This window comes from Xiphophorus couchianus, chromosome 5 (assembly GCF_001444195.1).
Source record: "Xiphophorus couchianus chromosome 5, X_couchianus-1.0, whole genome shotgun sequence".
Classification (NCBI taxonomy): domain Eukaryota; kingdom Metazoa; phylum Chordata; class Actinopteri; order Cyprinodontiformes; family Poeciliidae; genus Xiphophorus; species Xiphophorus couchianus.
The window spans coordinates 2,296,975-2,321,494 of NC_040232.1; the positions used below are offsets into that span (position 1 = coordinate 2,296,975).

The 24,520-nt window shown below is 40.5% G+C and overlaps 1 protein-coding gene across 6 annotated transcripts in view; it reads left to right on the forward strand.

Moving 5' to 3' along the window:
• The window catches only part of sorcs1 (sortilin-related VPS10 domain containing receptor 1), a 153,166-nt gene that overhangs the window by 122,665 nt on the left and 5,981 nt on the right, over positions 1-24,520 (forward strand). For 4 of the 6 annotated variants that reach the window (XR_003595551.1, XR_003595549.1, XM_028018022.1 and 1 more), the window contains exons 13-24: positions 2,359-2,450; positions 2,828-2,935; positions 6,508-6,625; positions 8,182-8,315; positions 11,938-12,051; positions 13,489-13,660; positions 15,152-15,338; positions 15,888-16,021; positions 17,193-17,319; positions 18,274-18,386; positions 20,228-20,362; positions 24,057-24,156. Coding sequence is in view for 4 of the 6 variants with exons in the window: in XM_028018022.1 (XP_027873823.1) it covers positions 2,359-2,450; positions 2,828-2,935; positions 6,508-6,625; positions 8,182-8,315; positions 11,938-12,051; positions 13,489-13,660; positions 15,152-15,338; positions 15,888-16,021; positions 17,193-17,319; positions 18,274-18,386; positions 20,228-20,362; positions 24,057-24,156 (1,534 nt within the window). In the remaining 2 variants the exon portion in view is untranslated. Of the gene's footprint in view, positions 1-2,358; positions 2,451-2,827; positions 2,936-6,507; positions 6,626-8,181; positions 8,316-11,937; positions 12,052-13,488; positions 13,661-15,151; positions 15,339-15,887; positions 16,022-17,192; positions 17,320-18,273; positions 18,387-20,227; positions 20,363-24,056; positions 24,157-24,316; positions 24,402-24,520 lie in introns of all 6 variants that reach the window. The other 2 variants (XM_028018023.1, XM_028018021.1) reach the window with 2 other exon arrangements.

Here is a 24,520-nt window from a genome sequence, read left to right on the forward strand (position 1 = left end):
TTTGTCCTTGAGGCACCTCACTAGTAAATATTTTAAAACATATTAATTCAGCATCATTTGTCTGTTCAGCCTCCACGACTAAGTTTATACATCTGTGAAATACAATTCTTCCAGATTGCATCAATTTTAAACTTCACTGCTACAAGCAACTGATGTCTTAGAAACATCTTTCATTCAGAAAGTCATTTTTCAGGAAGGCAGGAAGTTTTTTTCCTTCTGAATGAAACAAGCTGCCATGTAGCTCTAAAGCAAACGAACTCAGAAATTCAAATAACTAAAAATCTGAGCAGTTATTATATTATATGCCAGAAGTCTGCAGTCGAAGCTAGTAAAGATTCCTCTGACAGAAAGCAAATCACTGCTAAGTTTGTCTTGAAGATGATCTTAATGGAGACAGTCAGGATCAAACTACACAGAAGCCTCTGGGACATAAAGGCAGACCCAGACTGTGGTAGCTTTTGGGTCAGAATAAATTGGGATCAAGCTGATACCTGGAGGAAATAATTCAAGCATAAAAATCATAAAGCTCAGAAGACAAACATCATCCAAAGTTAGAACGCCGGCGCTCACAGCGTCTAGCGTTTATAGATAAGCTGACAGATGTGAGAAACAGCTGGAGGTTGTGTGGAACGTTGGAGGAACTCTGTCTGCTCAGACAGACGAAGCTACGCTAATTAAAAGAAGCAAAGTCATAAACAATGTCCTAGTTAAAGGAGCTCTGTCTGATGTTCAAAGCTTGGGTTATTGATAAGATAAGATAAGATTTATTTATCATTGTCATCAACAGATTACAGATTGAGATTTGCTCGACTCGAGTTAAGATGCAGGTTATGTGTATATACATAATATACAAAGATAAAGAAATGAATAGTACAAAATGAGAAATAAATAGACATCAGAAGATGGTTGCAGCGCCTGGAGGTGTCGCAACAGAATTGACATTTTTAACAAAGTGGTGTCAAGAGCAGAAGTTCTTTTGCCTTTGAATTTAGTGCCATGGTTGCCATCAGGTAAAAACGGTTTTTTAGGCGATTTGTCCTGGTTTTTATTGCTCTGTATCTCTTGCCTGATGGCAGCAGCTGGAAGAGACCATGGCCAGGGTGTGAAGAGTCATTTAAAATGTCCAAAACTTTCTTGTGGAGCCTGGAAGTGTAAATCTGTTCCATAGTGGGGAGGGGGCAGCCTATGGTTTTCTCTGCTGCCCTAACAACCCTCTGGAGCGCCTTCTTGTCCGAAGTTTTAGAACCTGACTAGTTTTAAACTTCACCAGAACATCCTGGGTCTTCATGATGCTGGTTGTTCTCTGCCGACTCATAACGGCGGTGGATGTAGGGATTTGGCTGCAGTGGATTTTATTTAGGGGTATCAAAGAAAAGGAGGCTGAATACAAATGCATAGCGAGACTTTTGCTACTTATGGAAACCTCCTTTCACTTTCATTCTTCTTCAAATCCTAGTTTTTCCTGGTTTGTTACAAACAATCAGAATGAACTAAGTTTGTGGTTTTAGCATAGGAGTGAATATTTTTGTTTCAAACTGTTTCAAGCACTTTGAGTTGCCTTGTTGTATAAAATACCTTACCGTATGTTGAAGTGAAAGAGTCAGTTTAGCTAATCAAATAGCATTTCTCTCCTTGAACTGAAGAAAATATTGACGTGACGATCCGATTCTTTTAAACGGCTCCCTGAACAAAGCATGTTTATTACCTAATTTATGTCTGTTGAATATGACTGCATAGCCATTTTTCTGCAAGAACATTCCATGGTCCTATTTTGCACATTTTAATTTTAAGACTCTACTGGTTTGTGAATTTCATTCACTAAAACAAGTTTCTGTAACTAATATAAAACTGTAGTGGGGGTAAAATGGCTTGTTCTTAGAAAAATCTACATTTTTAAAGTGGATCATCTGAATGAAGTGAACGGATCCTGAAGATTTGGTTTTCTTAAAAGAGCCAGACGTCCCATCAATAACTCAAAAGTCAGAACAAAGAAGACTCAGTGCATTTTTTACACTCTATGTTTTTAAATCTGATTTTTATTTCTTTCCTGCAGTTTAATATGAAAATCCTCCTGTTTGTTGCCTTATTGTCAACTTTTCACTCTGAGACTTTTTTAATGAAACTCTTTGATAAAAGATCATTTAGAAATCTGAGGGCCAAGTCATAAAACGAGGGGTTGCCGTCATGTGAAATAACTTCCATTACATATTAACATCACAGAATCATAATACAGTCTCTGAGGTCATGTAACTTTGTCAGGCCGACAGCATGCAGCTTCCTCCCTGTACCAGTGATGGCTGCTCGGTGTGCAGATGCAGAAAAGTCTCGTCTTGCTGAGTTTTCTTCTTTCTCCTGCAGATCTTTGATGAGGAGTACGCCGTGCTTTATCTCGACCAAGGTGGAGCCTTGGTGGCAATAAGACACACTCCACTTCCCATCCGACACCTATGGTGAGTCATTACCACGAAGCTGCCGTTTGTCACAGCATGACTAATTCCCTCAGAGGGAGCTGGAAGTCTTAAGTTAGTCAAACAGAAAAGCAAATGAGTTTGTCTTGAACTGGGGATGAGCTGATTCCTGTTAGAGGAGCCAGCAGCCGTGGAAAATGACGGCTCTTACAGCTGTCATTCCATTTCCCCTCTCCGTGTTTGAAGTCGTAATGAGTGTGGCTCTCACTGATCGCTGCTCGCTGCTCACTGAGCAGAGTCCCTCAGTCCTGCACAGAATATGAAATAAAGTTGTGAGACACCTCAAAGGGTCATTAGCTTGTGCACACAGTGGGGGTATTAGCATGGATCCCTGGTGCCGCAGCTGTTTGTGTTCTCAGGTTGAGCTTCGATGAAGGACGGCAGTGGAACAAGTACAGCTTCTCCAACACGCCTCTGTTTGTGGACGGGGTGCTGGGCGAGCCGGGCGAGGAGACGCTCATCATGACGTGAGTAGCACATGTCCATCTCTGAAAAAATGCAAGGGAAAGAGAGAAATCAGACAAATTGCTCGTGTGTTTGAACTTTTTCTGAGCACTAGTTGATGCAATCGCTTTCTGATGAACCAGGGAGGATTTATCAAGGCAAAATCAAGCAAAAACATCAAATACTTCAGTCATCCTGATGTGAAATTAAATGTTGTAACTCGAATTATTCAAATTTCTTCAGAGTCATTATGGACGGTGATGCTGTCACCATCCACTATAGATGTTTTTAACAAATCTGAAGAAGTCTCTGACTGAAGACTGTTGCCCAGGACTTTTCCACAGTAACTTGCCCTAGATGATACCATCAGTTGTTGGCCAGAACTGCTAATCCATCTCATTTGCTTTTGCCGCTCCTCTGTAAATCTCTGTCTGAAAGCCTGGCAGAGAGAAGTTAGAGTCTGGGATATAAAGAAATGGCTTGAACTTCGTCCTTCTCTCTCTGCTCTTTGGCACTGACCTGTATCCAAGGAGAGAGATGCTAATCAGCTGCTCCTAGTTGTAAAAACAATACCTTGTTACCATGGTTACACATCATGACAACTGTGTGAAAATAAAAATGTGAGAGCGAAAATCCTTGCTGCATTCAAACCAGAGGGAATAAATGTCTAAACATGAAACCAGAAACTATATGAACAAAAGTCTAGAAAAATATTAAATCAGAAGTAAAATAACAGATCTGCTCCAACATGCTGCCGCCGTCAGCGTTGCACTTTTAGAGCTCAAAGCTGGAACAAAAATAAAACCTAATTTCCTCCAAAGCATTCATCTGTTTTGTTACCAAATAGAAATGGTTCATTCATTGCTGCCATGATTCTTAGCCATGATGGAGCCAATCATCAGAGATTTCAGTCCAGGCTGACATGACAGCGTTATGCTGTTGTTGAATAAAAAATCATTTTGTTTCCCTTTTCATTAGACTTTCCTTTGGTTTGAAGCATTACTATTATTAGTTAGCTGTTTTCTGTAGAGTTGGTGTTGGAGGAATGAAAGCCCCAACCAGGAAGGACAGACATCTTAATAATTACAGACTAGACAATTAAATGAAACAGACAATTAAATGCTTTATTAACGACTGCAAAATCAAAGAAGCAGGTTAATCAGTTTAGGGAACTGAAACAGAAGAAACAGTCCTGGTGGACGTATCTGGTCTGGAACCTGCAGAGTTTCTGCTGAGTAGGAACACAAACATGATTTCAGCTGAGAAAAGTGAAAGGTCTGGTCAGTAGCTTGACTCCTCCGGGTTGGTTGATTCTCCAAACCCAGATTTCTCTGACTGCTGTAGGTAAAACATTAACTCTGCCTGCTCAATCTACAGATGTATTCCTGTAACCTGAGCTTCGCCTCGCCTTCTGAGCCACTCAGCATTCGTCTCTGCCTGTTTTCTTCTTCATGAATAAAAAAAGACTTTCTCTCAAGGTCTGGCCAACATCAAAACTGGCTGTCTCCAGATTGTGATCACAGGAGATCAATGCTTTGGCAGCCGGCGACAGCACGACTGTCCATTTGAAGAGCATGAAGGAAAATGATCAAAATGATCAAAAAGACAGGAAAACAGCAAAGAAAGTTTAGTTTAGAAAACTTTTAACAGCATTAGAAATCGGGCAGAGCGGCGAGCATGAATCAGTTTGCCCTCAGAGAGCAGAGTTATGAAGATTCCCTCCACATTTATTATTAGAATAGCCACGAGCCGGGGAGCATTCATATGACGCAGCACTGCCCCGTTATTGCAGAGGAGAGTGGGGCGTGTGGGGCCCGTTACCAAAGGGTCTCCATGGGCACATCACCTGCCCACCTGTTGCCCTAACCCTAACCCATCACCTGTTTCATGACACCTGCCATTAATGACAGAGTGACGGCGGCGGCGGCGCTGCTCGGCAGGAGAGTGATGGACGCAGCAGGAGGAAGGAGAGCAGAAAGGCAGGATGACAGCGGTCTGAGGAGAAACACACCATGTCTGTTTCTGTTTGGCAGGAATTTGAAGTTTTGTAAAGACGATGCAGAGACTGAGAACAAGTCCTGCAACATTAAGCCTCTTGGCCATCAGTTTTCATAAGACCATCATGCACCGCTTTCTTATCAATTTGTACTAATTTCTGCAGTAAGTGCCTGTCATGGTCGGATGCCTCCGGCGCTAATTGACAGATTGTGATTAATATGTAGCTATATGGTCTCACACACACACTCAGACCCATCCACACACACACACACACACACACACACACACACACACACCCACACGCACACACACACACACACACACACACACAGCCACTTGATTCAGCTGGAGATGAAATATTCTCCTAGCCAGTTTAATAACCTTGAATTGTATTTGGAATCTGGTCAGAGAAAAACAAGAGAATTTATTCTTATTAACGTTCATAATAAAGATAGATTAGTCGTCATTTTGTCTTATTTTTGTTTGGTTTGTATTTTCCGATTTGAGTAAGGTGACAACAAATAAATGTGAAAGCAGGGATGCGTGTCTGGGCCGGAAGAAGTCGTCTGTCTGCAGGGTTTTCTTTCTGCATGAGGATTCATTTGTATTTGAAGCAGAATGTTTTCCTCAGTCCTGCTGTGCAGAAACCAAAGGAAATCGAAAACCTCTTTTAACTGAGCCTGTCTGAAAAAAGAACAACTCTTTATCACTCCCTTTTTCTCCTAGATTTTTTTTTTCTTTTGTCTTGTACAAATATTAGGCTACAAATCTTAGAAACTTATGCTAAGTTTTCCCAAACTTTATTCTAGCAGCCTCTTCAAACTGCAAGAAGACGTCACTATGCTCTTCCCAACTCATCCCAAATGAAGTGGGAAAATATCCTTCAGTGTAAAACCACAAAAAACAATTACAAAATAGTCTAAGCTCTAATTTAAGTCATTTAAATACATGCACCCCTGTAGCTGGTTGTCTTTGTAAATAAGAAGGCATGATAGGCGGAATAAAAGCTCAAAACATTTAAGAGTTATCAAACACTGGAAGCCACAATTTTGCAAATAATTTTGTGCAAGCTATTAATTCTGACCTTAAAACCAGATTTTGCAGTGTCAGAATGCTTTGTGGGTTTATGGTGAGTAGAAAAGGAAAATGGGTTGGAAGGACTCCAGAAACGCTCCATGGCTGGAATCCCACTGCGTTCACGATGAGCTCACCAACAGGTTATGGTTCCAAACATCCACATTCTGGCTGGTTTGTGTTTTTAAATGTAGTTTTCATCCAGAGCGACTCTCTGCCTCTAACATCGTTTTATAACCTCTTCTAAATACGATGGAGTTTATTCAAAATCTGTCACAAATTTAACAAGATGTTAAATAAGAGAAAATTGATACTTTTGTTTGGACCATGGATTAATGCATCTTTGATATATTAACGTTTAATGTGAAGTCAACCTTTTTCTGCAGATTTAAATCACTAAATGGGGTCTTGGCTGGTTTAAATCTGTTTTGTGGTGCAGAGTTCTGCTGCCTCATCTTTAGCAGCTCCTTCCATCAATCTCCATCCCTCACTTGATTTTTTTCTTTACATAACTTGTTTCCAGGATCTTTGGGCACTTCAGTCATCGCTCTGAGTGGCAGCTGGTGAAAATAGATTTCAGGTCCATCTTCAACAGGAGATGCACGGAGGCGGACTACCAGACGTGGCACCTACACAACCAGGTATCATGGCTGCCAGACCCAAATAAAGATCTGAGGAGAAAACGGGTTCTGGAAGCACTTTCTGTTTCTAATTATCCCAGTGTGATCAGAGTGAGTAACTATTTAAACTCTGCTCTTTAATTTACTTTACAATTACTCTTTATGTTTTTTTCTTAAACATAGATTTAAAACAGAAAAAAAAAATAAATGTTGTTATTGGAGGGTGAAATGGGCGGATAGCCGACTGACATGCATTCATTATAAAGAAAGAAATCAAATAAATCCTGGGGAACCCACCTCTCTTGGCCCAGAGCTACTGCCTTTCTAAGATCTGGGCCCCTCAGTAAGCAGCATGGTGGTGGCACCGTCATGCTATGGGGATGCTTTTGTTTAACAGCACTTTGTTTTGAAATCAGTCAAACTTGAGCAGATGGATGATAGAAATAAAAGTTTCAAGAAAAAATAACTTCTTAATTCCTTGAGGGAGTTCTGGATGAACGGGAGGCACATTTCCAAACCAACGTTCCTGCTGACGTTACTGTAATAACAGAAAAAATACAGAAAAGTACCAAAAAAAATCTGTATTTTTCCATAGTTCACTCAAAAAACAGAGTCATAACTAGAAACTAGCATTTCTTGAGGAACATGCAGCAGCCTGGAGGCTTCGGACTTCAACAGGGGAATTTCCTGTTGGATGAAAAGTTTCTACTGACTCTGGTTTTGGTTCCACGATTCATTTTAGATTTTCTTTGATGGTTTTGCTAATGAAACAGCACAACCTGAGCATCAGTCTGGTTGGTTATAATAAATAAATACAGGTGCATAGTAAAAACTGTTGTAACTTTAAGCTTATTAATGCATCTCCATCCTGCTGAACATCCAGGAGACTAAAGAGGATTAAAGTTGGTTCTATGTTAGCTTTTTAAAGATGCTTCAGCGCTTCCCCTCCATGCTCAGAGTGAGTGTGGACGCTGACCCGTCCCGCTCTGTTTCAACAACCTGGTTGGACCTGAAACCGAGCCACACACTCAGAGCAAGCCTTTATTCACGGCCCGCTTCTGTAAACGGCTCAGACACCCAGATGTTCAGAGCGGGGTGATGATCAAACCAGGACGCATGGAAGATGACAAGAGTCCGGGCCAATTATGGAGCCAGACTGGCTGAGAGTCGTCTGCAGAGAAAACAAACAGAGGAAGAGATAGAATGAGAGAAGTTTCAGCTTTTCATTTTCAGAACCTGGAAGTCTATTTGTGATACAATCAGGTTTCTCTGACATCTCACTACTGACACCTGCTGCATGGAGGCGGGATGTCGAGTGAAACCGGCGGCTCAGGTCATTTTTAGTCCTCAGCTGATTCAGTCACTCAGAGTAGATCTAAAAATGTTTGGCAGATTAAGGTTCATTTTCAGGTTATATTAATATTAGTGAATACATTTAAAAAGGAACCCCAGTAGGATTGCAGTTACAGACAATGTTGGTGTATTTCTGTTTGCATCGTTTAAATCATTTTCCTCCTAGTTTTTAAATGAATGTTTGTGTGATTTTCCTGTAATCTGTTTTCTGATCTGCTCGGCAGGGTGAGCCGTGTCTGATGGGCGTGAAGAGAATCTACCGGAAGCTGAAGCCGACCTCCAGGTGCGTCATGGGAAAGTCGTACTCCGTGGCGATGACCTCGGCTCCCTGCGACTGCACAGAGGCGGACTTCGAGTGGTCAGTGCTGACCTCAGTTCATCCCCTTTAAATCTAATAATCTTTCCTTATTCTCAATGCACCTTTTATTTTGTTATTTTTGGATTTTATTTCTGTCAAATTTAATGTTGGTGATCTCAGCCAGAACACAAACAGCTTCAAATGGATCTGAGAAAAATCCCACATAAAAAAATAAGTAAATTTTAGACACTTTTAGTGTTTGATGAGTAAGTTTATAATTAAATAAAGAATAAAATACTTTATTTTTAAAGGAACACATTATTGGTTTACTATTTAGTTATTAATTTCATAGGCATGCATAGCAGCACATCATAAATACATATTTCCTCTGACCCTGACCAATCAGAGCTTGGGGGCGGAGCTAATCCTGCTCAGGTTTTTATAATTCGTCTAAAGTTTGCTTCACTAACCAATCAGATGTCTGGGTTGAAAAGAGTCACAGTTTATAAATTCATTTCTTTAATCAGGACGGTGTCAACCATGAACAGGTCACCAGTCCTTCACAAGCCAACACAGGACATGTACACACACACGCACGCCCACCCCCGCGCACCCCCCCACCTACACCCCCCCCCCACACACACCCATGCACCCCCCCCCACACACACACCCAAATGCTTATGAAATAATATTTAATGTAAGAAATACTGAAAAAAATACTTTCACAGAAAAATGGAAACTAAATATCCAGGTTTACAGATCTAAGCTTTAAATCTGTAAATCTAGATCATTTCATTGCTGCTTACTTTTACTTTTTCACTTCATTTTCACACATAAATGTTTAGGCTGAGAAACTGAAAAAAACTTTCCTGCATTTCTTCTTCAACATGTTTAAGACCGAAGCATTCAAGTTTAAATGGGTTCTGCTTTCACAGTCCTTTTGACTTTTCAGTCCACAGTACGACCCAGAGGACATTTTATCACCCCCCCCCCCATCTTATCCCTGACGGCTCTTTAAGAACAGTAGAACCCAGAGGAACCAGGAGAGGCAGGTCATATGTTGTTTCTGAAGGACCAGGGATCCTCTTCCTGTTCCTGTTGCTCATCATGACAGTTGATCTATATTTGCAGTAATTATGTACCTCACTAAAAAATGTGAGACTCTTTTTTTATATGTCCAATCTCAAATAACCGATCTTTTCTCTTCAAAATTAGATCATTTTGTTTTGTTTATTAAAATATTCCAAGTGTCATTTATTGTGGAAAATAGTACAAAAAGAGTCACAAAGAAATAAGTTGAACAAATATTAATACATGTGACTGTTTCATCAGCCTCTAGATAAAATGGATGTTCCTATAATGTAACTGTACGTTGATCTTATTTGAAGGTCCAGTTCTAAACTCGGAAAAGTTTCAGAATGTCCAACCTGCTGATGGTACCCTTTGAATTTCGTTGTCCTTGTGACAATGACAATAAAGATTTATCTTATCTTATCTTAACCTCCAGCTGGACCCTGCAGCCGATCCACAAAACTTTTATGTATTGACATGATTATGATCTAGTTGATGACACTTACAGTTATAGTTCCACCCAGCTCTCTGTTCGATCCAACGTGAAACCATCCACTATCTGAACCCTCAGGGTTCTGTTCAGGGTTCTGTTCAGGGTCACTGATGGACGGACGGTGGGACTGAATCATGGACACTGGACAGATTGCTGTTCCATCCTGGTCCTGGAGTCCTGCCCACACATAACAGTCACCTAAAATTGTTGCTGGATTCTTTTCTCTCATAATGAATTTAGATATTATTTCATTTTTTACACATGGTGACTATTTACTCTGAAGGCCTATAGATTTTACAATAATGTTCCACCTCCATCACTAATCAAACACTCGATATCTCTGTGAATAAATGAGATTTTTGGAAAGGTGTGAAACACCTTCTGCAGTCATTGACTAACAGATTTCTGTCTCAGTTTGGCTCCCTGTAAAAAACAGGATCAGGGGATAAATAGTTGCCATCCTGCAGATTAGAAATGCATATCAGCCTTGGCACATCCTCACGGTGTTTGCTCTAATGTGTGAATATTTCTGCGTTTGTGTGTGAGAAAGAGGAAAAAGTGGAGGAGCCAACGTGTTTTTCACTCTCAGACATTTTATTGATTCTACTTTAATGTTTGCCATCATTCACGCCTTGAAGGACAAAGTGTTCAGAGATAAAACGATCCTTCACAGCCATTTTTGTAGCAGCGACTCTTAATGTCAGGAAGATGTTGGTTTATCTGCATCCAGATGAAAACTGCTTTCTCTCACTATTTAATTGCATTCATTTTTTTCATGCTTTGGTCTCAAATCTGCAGGCCTCTGGAGGAGGCAGCTCCTGCAATAAGCTTCATCAGACCCATAAATCACGGCGCCTAATAGCTTTCATTAACAATCACAACACTTCTGCATCTGTGTGCATGTCGCTCTAATTGGGGCAATTTGTCCCCATCAGTTTGGGGACACAGAGCTGCTCTGCCTTTTAATTTGCAGCACAAATACCTAATAGGCTGGTATCTGCAGTCCAAACACAGAGGGGGTTCTTCACCATCACTGATGTCACAGCAACAAAGTTCAGCATCGAGTTTATGATCCATCAGAAACATGTTTATTATAACAGCAGCTTTGATTTCAGCAGGCTCTTATATTGACACATTTTATTGATGACATTTAGTTCATCGCAGTTCAAAGTTTCCATTCTTGAACACGTTGAGGCTTGGACTTTGACTAGACCGTTGCACCTACTTGATTTATTTCCAGTCATTCTGTTGTAGATTTGCTGCTGCGTTTGGAGTTCAGACAAGGCTTCAGCTGTTTGGCTTCAGACTGTGATGGGACACACAGGAGTTCATGGTTCACTCAGTGGTTGCCAGGTGACCAGGTTCTGTGGCTTTAAGACCAGCACCAATCATCACCCTTTCACCTCCATGCTAGCTGGTGATGAAGTTGCACAAAAAGAAATTAGCTAGGTAGTTACGTAGCGAGGTAGCTAGGTAGCTACGTAGCGAGGTAGCTACGTAGCGAGGTAACTACGTAGCGAGGTAGCTACGTAGCTACTTAGCGAGGTAGCTACGTAGTGAGGTAGCTAGGTAGCTACTTAGTGAGGTAGCTACGTAGCTAGGTAGCGAGGTAGCTAGGTAGCTACGTAGCGAGGTAACTATGTAGCGAGGTAGCTACGTAGCGAGGGTATACAATCAGCCTATTGCCTTAATGGTTCTGTGACTCAAACTCAACTGAACACGATGAAGATGTCTCTGTGTGATTCTAATGTTTGCTTTGCAGGAAAATCTCACTAGAAAAATCAACTTAGATTAAATCATCCCAACACAACAGATTTAATATCTTTGTTTAACATATTTTAGGCCAACGTACCTTTGAATGAATTTAAGACATTTTAAGGATGCACAGACACTGTTAAATTAGTGAATAATTTTCTTTCTGGTCTTAAAATTGTTAGGAAATGAACTAACTAAGTTCTTCTGTGGTGAAATCTCTTGCGTATTTTGAAAATGTCCTAATATGATTAAAATAATTTGTACAATAATTTTTACTAGAATGCAAACTTCACAATAACCTTAACAACGGTTTCAGATTTCCGTTGTTTCTGATTGGATCACCGGCTCTTGGTTTCATTGCAGTGATTATGGCTATGAGAGGCGGACTGATGGGAAGTGCAGCCCCGCCTTCTGGTTCCATCCGGCCTCCATGTCCCGCAGCTGCACCACGGGAATGACTTTTCTCAACAGCACGGGGTAAACAAGACGGGATGGGAGCAGGACGAGCATCAGATCAGAATCAGGAAGTTAATTAGTTAGTTAATTAGAACATCACAGCTAAAAGTCGGAGATGAATGAAACACAAGAGTTGAAAAACTTTTGAACAGAATTTTATCTGAAGTCCAAAATAGAGTGAATATCTAAACCACCGTGTCAGATTGCAGTCCTGAAGGATTTTGTCCTGCAACTTTAGACACAGACCTGGTCCAACACACACAGTCTAAACGAGTGGATTGCATCCTCAGCATGTTGTCAGGTTCTGTAGTAATGTAGTAATTATTCGGATCTGGTGAGCAAAGCAGAGAAACATCAGGACATCGGCCCTGGAGGACCAGGACATCAGTTTACTGATTTGGCTGATTGATGTCTGTAAAACAAGGAGAACTGAGTGTTCAACATGATAATTCATAACAACACAGAACCTGTTCTGCTGATGGCGCCGTAAAGTTTTACAGAACAGCAGCGACAAGGACAGCAGAGGAGGAAACGTTTCTGCAGCACAAAAGTTTGTTTCTAACTAAAGCAAACAGTCGGAAGGACAAACTGTGGTAAACAGAACATGTTGGCAGGAAAAGGAGACAAAAAGGAAACAGAATGTGAAGGAAAATCATCTGAGGTGAAGTTTAATAAATAATCATTGCGAATACGACAGGAAGACAGACTCTTATCGGTTCTCACAGGTTTAAATGTCTTTTTACTCACATTTGAAGATGATAGATTTGTATTTAAATTTTAAATGAGTAAAGTTCAATTTTCTAAACAGTGTAAAGCAGGTTCCTGTTAAAAAGGTAAATGATCAAGTGTTAATGAGATCAGGCGTTTGAAAATGTAATGTTCACTTTTTAAGGCTCATGATATGACATGAAATTATAAAAGTTAAAAAGACAAACTGGTGATATTTAAAAAACAACTGGAGTAACAAACGGAAAACAGCATAAGACCCTCTGTTAGTTAATAGTTAAATAAGACTTAGTTATGATTAAATAGCAGTGAGTTAGTGGTTAACTAGAAGTTAGTTCATAATTAAGAAAGATTTAATCAATGGTAAAATAAGAACCAGTTTTTCAGTTATGTAAGAGTTAGTTGTTAGTTAAATAATACTTAGTTAATGATTAAATAGGACTTGGTTAATTATTTAAAAGTTAGAAATTAGATACCTAAGAGTTAATAGATGTTAAATAAGAGTTAATCAATGGTTAGCTAAGACAGTTCATGTTACATAACAATTAGTGGTAAAAAATAACTAATTTAAGAGTTTTTGGTTGAAATAAGTCAGTTGAACATTCAAAGCATTTGTTTAGCCAACAAAATGTAATTTAAATAATAAAGAAGGTTTGAACAGAACCACATAAAGATGCATATTATTGTTTCCATGTGTACATGGTCAGATGGTGTCTGTCCCCCCGCCCTCAGCTACAGGAAGGTGGTGTCCAATAACTGCACAGCAGGAGTGATAGCAGAGTACACGGCCCGGCGACAGCACTGCCCCACCCAGGCTCCCAAAGGCCTCCACCTGGTCACCAGCGAGGGCCGGCTGACCGCCACGCTGGGCGCCAACGTCACCTTCCTGGTTTTCCTGGAGGAGGTGAGCTCGTTCCCAGTCACACCAGCTGCTGAGGCGTTTCATTCAGCAGGGGAAGGAACTTAAATAAACCTTTTACAATTATAAAATCAATCTGTGAATGTCAACCACGGTGCCCACTGCTTCATCACATCCAAGAAAATGTTCCTGGCTAAGCCGTTTCCATGGAGACCACAACTCTTTGGTCGAACTGAAATGCTGTTATTTTCACACTCGGTGTCCATTGGTTCTGTTCGTGTTCTGGTTCAGAACAAAGAATGGATCCAAACGTTTCAAAAGAGGGGAGTGAATTTATTACTGCCAATCAAAAAGCTTTCAGCTCCAAATCATCAACCAGAAAACGCAGACAGAGCTTCGCATGCAGAGTGGAAAGAGCACAAGTTTATTTTTCTGACTGAAGTTTAGAAAATCTGATTAAATGGAAACTCTGGTCAAGTGAACCACCAACATTAATTAATCTCTTCCTTCCTTTGGATTTTAAACTCAAAGGTCCAGTGTGAGTGGTGCCGCTTCAACACTACGTGTAATAAAAAATAAAGTTTATTCTTTGTTTAAACAAAAGAAATCAAGTTATTGTCTTACATTGAATAGAGCCTGTAATGTCATAAAAATTAAAAACATTTTTTTATAATCATAAGTGAAGAATCTGTTTTTGTTTCAGTTCAAATGAACTCTTAAGTGACAAACCTTCAGCGAACAGCGAAAGCCTCGTGTGAAAAGTCCAGCAGAAAAATGCTGCTGTGTGAAACACAACAGGAAGATTAATTTGCCAATTTCTTCCATTTGAAATGGAATCGTTCTGACTTTGAGTGTAAACACAGCATCACATCTGCACTGCTTTCTCTATTGGTTGGTTCTGCTGTAAAATGGTTTGATCCATATCTGGGCCCAGTTAAAAACAGGAGAATGAGTCCAAACTTCTCTGAATAACGTGAATATTATCCAATCACAGTTTCTTAATTAACTTAAATTTTGTAAGTATGTTTTTTTTATTCAAACATGATTCATTAATTATTGACCTTGATTGAAAGACGTTAATTGAGTCCCATCACTATTTATTTTTTGTAATCTAAAGAAATCCTTTGAGTAAATGTTGTATAATCAGAATATATGAATAGAATTGACAATTTCCACACTTTCCTTCACATCGAAACATGTATGATGCTACTTAGCATCATTCGTCCATAAAGTAACATTTAGATTTATGTAGTGCTGTTTCAATGTTTCTGAGTTTTAAAGGTACATCTCAGTAAATCATTGTAAACACTAAGATGTACAGAAACAACATGAAAGTTAATAAATCCTGTTGGTTAAAAGTTGGATTTGAAAATGTCCAGATTTATGGTAAATTACAACATTTATAAACGATCCACCATGCAGTCTTACAGCCTCTGTATTTAAAGCAAACTAAATCCAGGCTGTCTGCAGTCTCTGGATGTGTTTTTATCGTGAAGAAAGTCCTGCAGATTAAACCTGAATGTTTGTCCTGTGCAGGGAGACGGAGCGAGGACCAGCATCACGGTGGACTTTGGAGATGGTCACGCTCTGACGTACTCCAACATGAGCTCCATCGAGGACGGCATCAAGCACATCTACAAATCCGTGGGAATCTACCGGGTGACGGCCACCGGGGAGAACAGCCTCGGTTCTGAGACCGCCACGCTCTTCCTGCACGTCACATGTGAGTTTTTATTAAAAAATAACAACAATAACACAAAAAACCTCTGCTTTCATTCACGGAGGACTGTCCTCCATTTTTCTAATCTTCCTCTTTTTCCCACTCTTTATCACCTTGTGTGGAATTGCTGCTGTCACTTCACCGCGTTCGGGGCTTTATCTCCTCAGAACCCGTCCAGAATCGAACAAACAAACAGAGATAGAACAAACCTCATTACGCTTCCTCTCAAGTCAGCTGCTGCCTCGTATGGATGAGGCCTGACAACTTCTGCTCCATAGTAGATGTAAAAGGAACTGACTTACTGATCAGGGAGCCCTCCGCCCCCGCCGCCGATCTGCCAGCCGTGTGTGACAGCCACGCTCACAGAGTCACTGCAGACCCCAGAGGGCGGCAGAGGAAAATAACCCACAGATGGCAGCTATTGGTTCAGATTCAGCAGAGAATTCTGCGCTAATTTCTTCCCTTCATTTGAGCTAATAAAGTTGTTTGAGTTTTTGAATGTAGCAGCAGAGCGTGGAGTTCACTCTGTGATGCATGTGTGTGTCTGAGCAGGTCAGCTGGAGCATATCCATCTCTCTGCTCCCTTTGTGGCGGTGAGGAACAAGGAAGTGAACCTGACCGCCGTTCTGCATCCCAGCCAAGTGGGAACGGTCACCTACATCTGGTGGATCGGAAATAACACCGAGGTACGGTGAACGCGCTCCCACTGCTTCTCTCTGTGTCCGTTTGTAATTAAGAAGTAGGTTGCTGACTCTGTTGTTCCGTGCAGCTATATTTGTTGGCGCCGGCTGCAGAAAATCGAGGCCTTGTTAATCAGCACTGATAACAGTTGCAGAATGTGCTGATGAACCATAAGCTTAAAGTGTCTCGATTGCTAAGTTATGGAGAATCTTAAAGCCATCTGCATACAGAGCAGAGCAGAGTGGAGTGGAGGTCCACTCAGCAGCAGGAGTTCTTTGACCCGTTTTAACATCCTGATGGCTTCAGCTAGCAACGAGCTCTCAGGAGCATCTTCTGGGTGTGTAAACTGTGGTATCGGCTCGTCTTCAAAAACAGCAAAACTCCACAGTGAATGTTGTAACCAGAAGCTTACAGACACCAAGGAGGTCAGTTAGAGCTACCAAAATGATTTCTGTTTGATAAATGCCACAATGATGAGAGAAGGGATGTGTTAGAGACAAATCACACAAGTATAGACGTGATGAGAATGTCCAGTCATCACATCATTCAGGAAAGAGACAAATTCTGGGAAGTGCACCGGAATACATGGACATAATGTCCTGAAGGCAGAACATTAACTTCCATTAAGACGTTAAAGCTTTGGCACAAATGAGTCTTCCAGATCGATGATTCTCAGAAAAACAGCAAATTAGTGAAAAGGTGGAACCGGGTGGATCTGGTGGATCTGGTGGATCTGGTGGAACCGGGTGGATCTGGTGGATCTGGCAACAAAGTCTGGCAGAAAATATTTTAGGAAAAGTTAGTTTGGATAGTTTTATTCCATTAATAACTGAAATCATTTGAAAATTAAATTTTGTGTTTAGAAGAGTAATGTCTAGTCAAACAGTTGGTGCATTAAGTAATCCAGGACCAGAACCTGTCTGTCTGTCCCGCTCCGGCTGTCTGGCTCTCTGCTGTGTGAAAGTGTTTGTGTTGGGATCAGGGCAGCCTGTTCTGTCAGCCGGAGACGTTGGTTCTGATGTCAGTCCGTCCTGCTGGGTTTCCTTACAGAGCCATGTTAGCCTTCTGCTGATGTCTGACTCTCAGGGGAACGCTCGGACTGACTGGCTCTGTGTGTGTGTGTGTGTGTGTGTGTGTGTGTGTGTGTGTGTGTGTGTGTGTGTGTGTGTTCTCCAGCAGCCTGTTATCACCCTGGAGGGAAGCGTGGCGTGTACGTTCTCCAGGGAAGGGATCAATACAGTCACGGTGCAGGTGTCTGCTGGGAACGCCATCCTGCAGGACAGGAAAACTATCGCTGTCCACGGTGAGTTGAGACTCTGAACAAGAAGTCACAACAACGAGCTTTAGGCGCCACCATCACTTCACACACTCCACCTGCTTTCCTTATTATGAGAGCCACTGATCTACAGGCTTCACTGATTACAGTGGAAACAGTCTAACGTCTGATAGAAAGCAGGAATGCAGCGCTGCCCCTCCCTCACTTGTTGCTCCACACGCTGCTAAGCTAGCTGGCTAACTCAGGGCTCCTTTTGCTTTTCACTCACTTACAAGAAAGAGTCTGTAGAAATATTTCTGGCTACAAAAAGTAAAGTCATGGCATGGACACTAAAATCTTAAGATAAAACTGTTAGTAAACTAAAAGGTTTTCCTCTCTACTGTCGCTACATGCATGCTCTGAATCAGAGATTTCATCTGCTGAAATCTGCTGTTTTTTGACCAATTTAAATAATAAATTGAATTTGATAACTGTGACCAATTGAAATCAATGGAGAATTGGACTAAATTTTCTTTTTATTGTAGTTTTATTTACATTTATTTTTCCTTTATTTTACCAAGGAAATTAGTTGAGAACAAATTCTAATTTTCAAAGTTGTCAGGAAGCATCAGAACATCAGAGAACAAAAGAATAACATAAAACAGTCAAAATATACAACAATATTCATATTGACTTAATGTACTATTTGCTCATAATCCAGCTGTTTTTAAAAGCACGTTGAACAAGTAGGATGGATTTTACTGAGTTGTAGCCGATTTCTGGGTTTTGATTGAAATACCAATAATTGTAATTAATTTATTACATTTTTTGTCAAGTCCCACCACTGGTTCTGACAGTTTTCTGTATCATTGTGTCTGTGACCCCAAGACCTGAATTTAAAAGAAAAAACTGATGATTTCCTTTAGAAAAATGTTACTTCATGAGGAGCTGAAGCTAAAAAACGTCAGTGAAAAATCCTCATGTTATGTTTGCTTCGTGCAGATTATTTCCGATCCCACCTGCTGGCCTTCTCCGCCAACCTGGACGAACACAACCCGGACGTGGCTGAGTGGAGGCAGGATGTGAGCCGGGTGATCCGGAACGCTCTGATCCAGGTGAAGCTCGCTCTCTGAGCTGCTGCTTTCTGCTGCTCAACTCCTTACAGGTTTGACTTTTACCATGATAAATGGTCAGAAGGAGATCTGGGAAGGTGGAAGTAATACTGGAGCAGTTCTCCTGAACTGTGAGAGTTCAGGACCGGACCGAATAAACATCAGAACTCCTGGTCCTGCGGTGACCCGAGGAGACGCTGGCAGATGAGCCAAACTCAAACTGTCAGGTGACAGAAATGATTCCAGCTCACATGGCATGTCAGAGACAGAGTCGGGCTCATTAACCGGTTCTTGACACTTCTTCAGGATTCCGATATATTTCCGATTCTTCGGAAGCAGCTCTCTGCCTCTTGCATCATCCTTTCACACTTTTTTGATTCTGCAAAATCAAAATTGATGCCAGAAATACATCCGCCGCTCCAATCTTCACTGAGCACGACTGGCTTGTTATTTCTTTCTGACATGATTATTTTTTCTGTTTGTTTTTATTTTTATTCCTGGTGACAACCTCAGCCTTGAAGGCGGAACGCAGCAAGAGGAAAAACTGAGATGAAAATCTGATTTGATGACTTTCTGTTGAGTGATCAGTGAGGCTGAAGCTCATAGAGGGAAGTGGAAGAAGAACCAGCGACTCCTGCAGGAGGCAGTGGAACATTTCTTCATCTCTTCATTGATTTATTTTACACTGATATGAAAGGAGAGGATCATTTTTACATTATTTAACTGAGAACTGAAGTTCACAGACCTGTTTGACTTAAAATCAGTCAGTTACCTTCACTGGTAACACTGGCAAAAACCTGTAAAAATCCACTTTCAGAAATGATTGTTTTAACTGAATAATTACAAACCTGACTTATGATTACCCCTTCTGTGAATCCTTGAACAACCTTCTTTTTAGTCCCTATTGATCCTGCTGGGTGTTTTGGATATTTATCCTGCTACAAGATCCAGTTTCATTTTTCCATTTTCAGATGTTTTATTTCAAGTTCCCTGGTGTTTTTAAGGGAGTGTCTAAATTCAGGGGCTGCATCTTTCCAAGGCCGATTATGTCACAGCGATGAGCCAAAAGCTGCTCAGGTTTTAAGGCTCCACAAATCATAATGTTCTCCTTTTTTTCCACATTTGAAGGACGAGTGTGGAGCATCCTTCTCTGCCTGCTCAATCCTAAGATTCATTGCCCTCCACCATTTTTAGAGCAATGGCGGACGAAGCGGCAGCTGTTGTGGAGAGGAGTACAGTTTTAAATATGTCTGTTAAAATCTGGCAGTAAGTGAAAAGCTAAAGCTTTTGTGTTGTTTGAGATCCATTTTTACCTGCTTGTGTTCCTCATCTTATTTTGAGCCACTGTGTCTAAAAATGTCATCGTTTGCATAAACTTATATTTTGTTTCATTATATTTTTAGGATGCGTCGGTTTATGTTTTTACAGCAGATTTTATAAAGACATTTTTGTTGGTAGTATCTCATCTTTACATAATGATTTAAATATGTGCTTCCAATCACTGATTCATCTCAGATTGCTGATCAAAATGTGTTTTATAACAAACATAACAATAGTTCAACCTGCTTCCTTAAAAGCCTTCAGTTCTCATAAACTCTCATTTTCTGCTCCGTCTCCCTCAGGACATTTATTATTATTTCAGTAAATAACTGAAAACTAAAGCAGTTTTAAAAAATTCAGATGTCTAAAAATACATCTAAAACATTTTCAGCAGTTTTTGGGGCACAGATATTTAGTTTAATAACAGGGACAGAAAGGTCATGAGGTCGGTTCCATCTGTCCTCTGATGAAGTTTTAATCTGAGCTTCTGATCTGAGCAGCTCCTGTCTCACGTCTCCTTGCAGGCGACAGGCGTGCGGGAGGACCTGCTCCTGGTCTCCATCCTGCCAGGTTTACCAACAGCAGCCGAGTTTTTCCTGCTGCCTGACAAGCAGCTCACCGAGGGGAAAGCAGAGAAGAGCTCGGCTCATTTAGATCAGGTGAGGCGGCAGCGTCGTCCTCCAGCCTCTGAGTGGGCGGATGGATGTCACCTTGTTATCCTCGCTCTAACTTTAACACAACACACGGCTGCGGATCGTCTGTTCCTGCTTTGTGACTCACTGAGAGTCTTTTCATAGCAGCAGCTTGTCCAGTAATGGCTCCTGAAAATTTAAACCTGCAGCTTCAAGTTCCTATTCCCCACCAGCAGATGTCACTATTAATCTGCTGGAGAATGTTTCTTTTTTTTAGGAGTCTAATTTTGGAAAATGCTTGAAGAATCGACTAATCAATAAACCTAACAAGCATTATGAGTGAAAGGACTGACTTTTAACCTTACATGATGTTGGGGGGAGCAGAGAAAGAAATGTTCAGCATCACTCGACATGAAGCAGAGCTGCTCGGTCTAAACTAACAGATGATGATCGATGTTAATGCCGGGAAGAATCCATGGATAGAAATCCTCCATCTTTCCCCTTCTTCCTCCCTCCTGCTTGATCTTCTGGAAAGTTCCACCTCCCTCCAAATCCGGCCATAAATCTTCATTCAAGGCTGGCGTCCTTAAAGTGCGAAGTTGGCTCCGCTTGTAAGAATGTAAAACAGATTTCACTGACCCTGGTATGCAAACGGTGAGAAAGTAATTAGTCAAAGCACAGACTAAATTTAAACAGCACAAAGGGGAGCATGAAGCAGTACAGGAATTACTCATATCACAATTAATTTAGCAAATGAGGCAGATAAGATAAATGAAGTCTCTGCAGCAGAGAGAGAGGAAGTGTTTGCTTTAATTATGCAGCTCCTTATTGGCTGCTTTTATGAATATGATTTAAAAACAGCAACATTTCATTTGTAGATTGTGTAGGAGCTCCGGTGAAGAGGTCTGTCTGTGTGGATCAGCTGGGATGGTTCTCCAGTTTAGCTCCGGGTCGCGGTAATCTTCCCAGGCTGGATCCCAGTTCATCTGTCTGAAAGCAGAGATCAAGCTGCCTGCGTTGCGTTATGCATCATGGAGGAAAAGGTCCTGCAGACAAAGACTCTTACAGGAACTGCGTTCACATGTGTGGGCGGGTCAGGGCCGCGCTGATAAGGCTCCGTATTTAAAGTGCATTCAGCGTTATGATAGTTTCAGAGGCTGCAGGAACGTTCTCCAGGTCAGGGCTGATAAACGTTGTGCTGCACGTTTTTATTTCATGTTTTTATCCACTTCATTTGACCTTCTCAGAAAAAACAACAGATTTGTAGAGACTGTTTTAGTTCTAGGTTGTTTTCATAAACACTGCATGAGTCAGTACTTCAGCATCAACAGGTGAATTTCTTATGGGACTGGATGGAAATTAGCATCTTGCTAAATCCAGAGTATTTACTACAATTTCTGCATATTCATTCATTTCCCTTATTCCATTCAAATCAAATAAATTCAAAAATTTAAATGAACATGTCCAATAATAATCACTTTGTATTACTGGTTTTATACTAATACTATTATTACTATCCTACTAATAATACAATGTGATTATTATTGGACTTATAGTGTATTTACTTTTAATTTTCTAATATTTTTTGACCACTGGGGACATTTAATGATGATTTCAATTTCTTGACCTTTAAATTATTGATTTGTATGCTAACACCAGTGAACCTCTTGAGCTTTTCTCCCTCAAAAATAAATAAAAAGTGTGATTTTCACACAGTTTATTTTTATACCTGAAAAAATAACATAAAATAATGAGTTAGCAGCAAAGTAATGTTGATGTGAAAAAACAATTGTCATTTTCAGTGGTTCAGGAAGTCTCTCGAGGGGTATAAATACTTCTGAGCGCCATTTTAAGGAGACAGATTGAGAAACAATTTGATCCTGATTCAGTAGAATATCGTTAATTTTACACCCTTGATCCTGATGTGCGTGCCCTACTGGGAATGAGCACATCAAAAGTATTTGCTTCAGAAATGGATCTCCTAGTGTAGAACCTGCTAACTAGTATTTGAATCTTCTAGTAGACGTGAGAAGATAATAAAAAGTCTCACAGGAGCTTTAGCTCCAATAAACTGATTCCTAATGAGTTGTTTGCTGAAAACTCTGCATTTCTCCTGTAAACTTTAAACTTACAGAAACTGGAAAACAGAGGTCAGTTCTTTAAGCGTCCTGGTATTGGAGCGTTATTGACGCCGTGGGTTTTACTGTATTTATAACAAGCCCAACTTGTCTTTGTTACAGAAGAGTCTGGTGATCTGATAGCACTTGCATATGAAGTTTGAAATGGTTAATGTTAGAAACACTGAAATCTAGATAAGAAATGTGTGTTGAACTTTTGATTTAGTTTCAAACTCGAATGAAAACAATCAGTCGGGCTAGCTGAGCCTTTTCATCCATCCTAACAGCTTTTTCAACACTTTCACACATTATTAGTTTCCTTTTTCTCCAACCTGTTTTTATCTTTCACTTTTCAGTCATTTCAGTCAGATTTTGCATCTGGTGTTATGGGAACTAAAATCTTATTTTCCTGTCAGTCAGACTGTGTTATCACTGGTATTTCTCATTGATTCATCTAAATAAATGGGAACACATTGTCTCCTAGCGACAGAGCGCTGGTTACACAGAGCCTCACACTTTAATGCAGAGTTCTGTGGTTTGTGACGATACAACACTTCATCAGCTGAACTGAAGCTACTTGATGTACAATGTGTGAAATTGCATCCATGTACTGCTGTGACTGAGTCCATATGATGAAAACAATGTAAATGCTTGTTTTAGACAACATGCTGGGTGATGATATTTCCTTTCATCTAAAACTGTATAAATTGTATCTCAGGTATTGCAGGCACACAAACAATATCATCACATCTCTGTGGAGAGAGATTCAAACTTCTCAACATTTCAGTCGATTGTTGACATCCGACTGAATCCTAATGGACCCGTAAAACCCGCTGAACCTCCTACACCTTCAACTATTTCACTTAAATTACCATAAGCCTTCACAATAATGCTCTACAAATATATCAATGTTTGTGGTTGAAACAAAAAAAAAACCTTGCTAAAGATCAAAAGGGGTGTGAATACTTTTGCAGGACTCTGCGGTGCAACTTGGGCCTAAAACAAATCAGTAATCGAGCTGATTGATAAAACATTAAAGAAAGGCTCGATATAAACCTTAAATATACAAAGTTGTGTCTGGAACCTGCTGAAGTTTGCACTGAGGATATAAAGAATTGTTTTTGTTTATTTGTTTGTTTATATTTCTTTTTCATGGCTTATTCTTTAAATAGCAATATTCAATATGACAAAGGAGAGATTTTGAGAATTTGTATTTCAATACCTATTGTATTTATTTGACATCAGTAAAATAATATTTTCATATTTGTTCAGTTTTCCTGAGATGCTTAAAGTTGTTATGCGTCTTTTACCCAAAACGGTTGTTTAACTTTTAAAAGTAAATCTTTAAAATAAAAATTAATGTGATTCCTTCAGATCTCACTTAATCCTAATGGACCCGTAAAACCCGCTGAACCTCCTACACCTTCAACTATTTCACTTAAATTACTATAAGCCTTAATGAATCCTATTGGACCACAGACACTAAAGACCAACAAAAATAAGTATTTGTTTTGTCTGCTGATATATCCATCGATATGAAACATTACATTGTGACAGGTGTGTTTCCATAGCACCCAGCCCAGGTCATGTGTTTTCTGTCGCAGCTCTCTGACCTCCTGCTGAACGCCTTGAATCAGAACCTGGTCCAGTTCACGCTGCGGCCGGGGGTCCAGGTCACCGTGTACGCCGCTCACCTGTCGGCAGGTAAGGCCGCCGTCTGCCTGCTCACCATGTACCTTCAGCACAAACATGAAGCATGTGGCCAGGCTCAGCGACAGTCAGGTTTATATTTCATATTTTTATTGCCCCACCCCCTCTCGACTAATAACTCCACCCCTGTGTCTGATTGGCTCCCACCATGTAGCTACACAGAGACATTCAGAGACGTATGTGTGCCTCTTCCTTTTGGGGATGCTGCTACTGTCCTAAAGGGGCTTTTAAGCTAAAGAGTAAGAGAAGTCCATATATTAAACCGATTCATCACATGGGTCTCATTTCTGTTCACTGCTCGTTGCATGAGGCAGCAGGCTGCTAATACACCTCATCTAACTCTGCTATGTTGTTCACA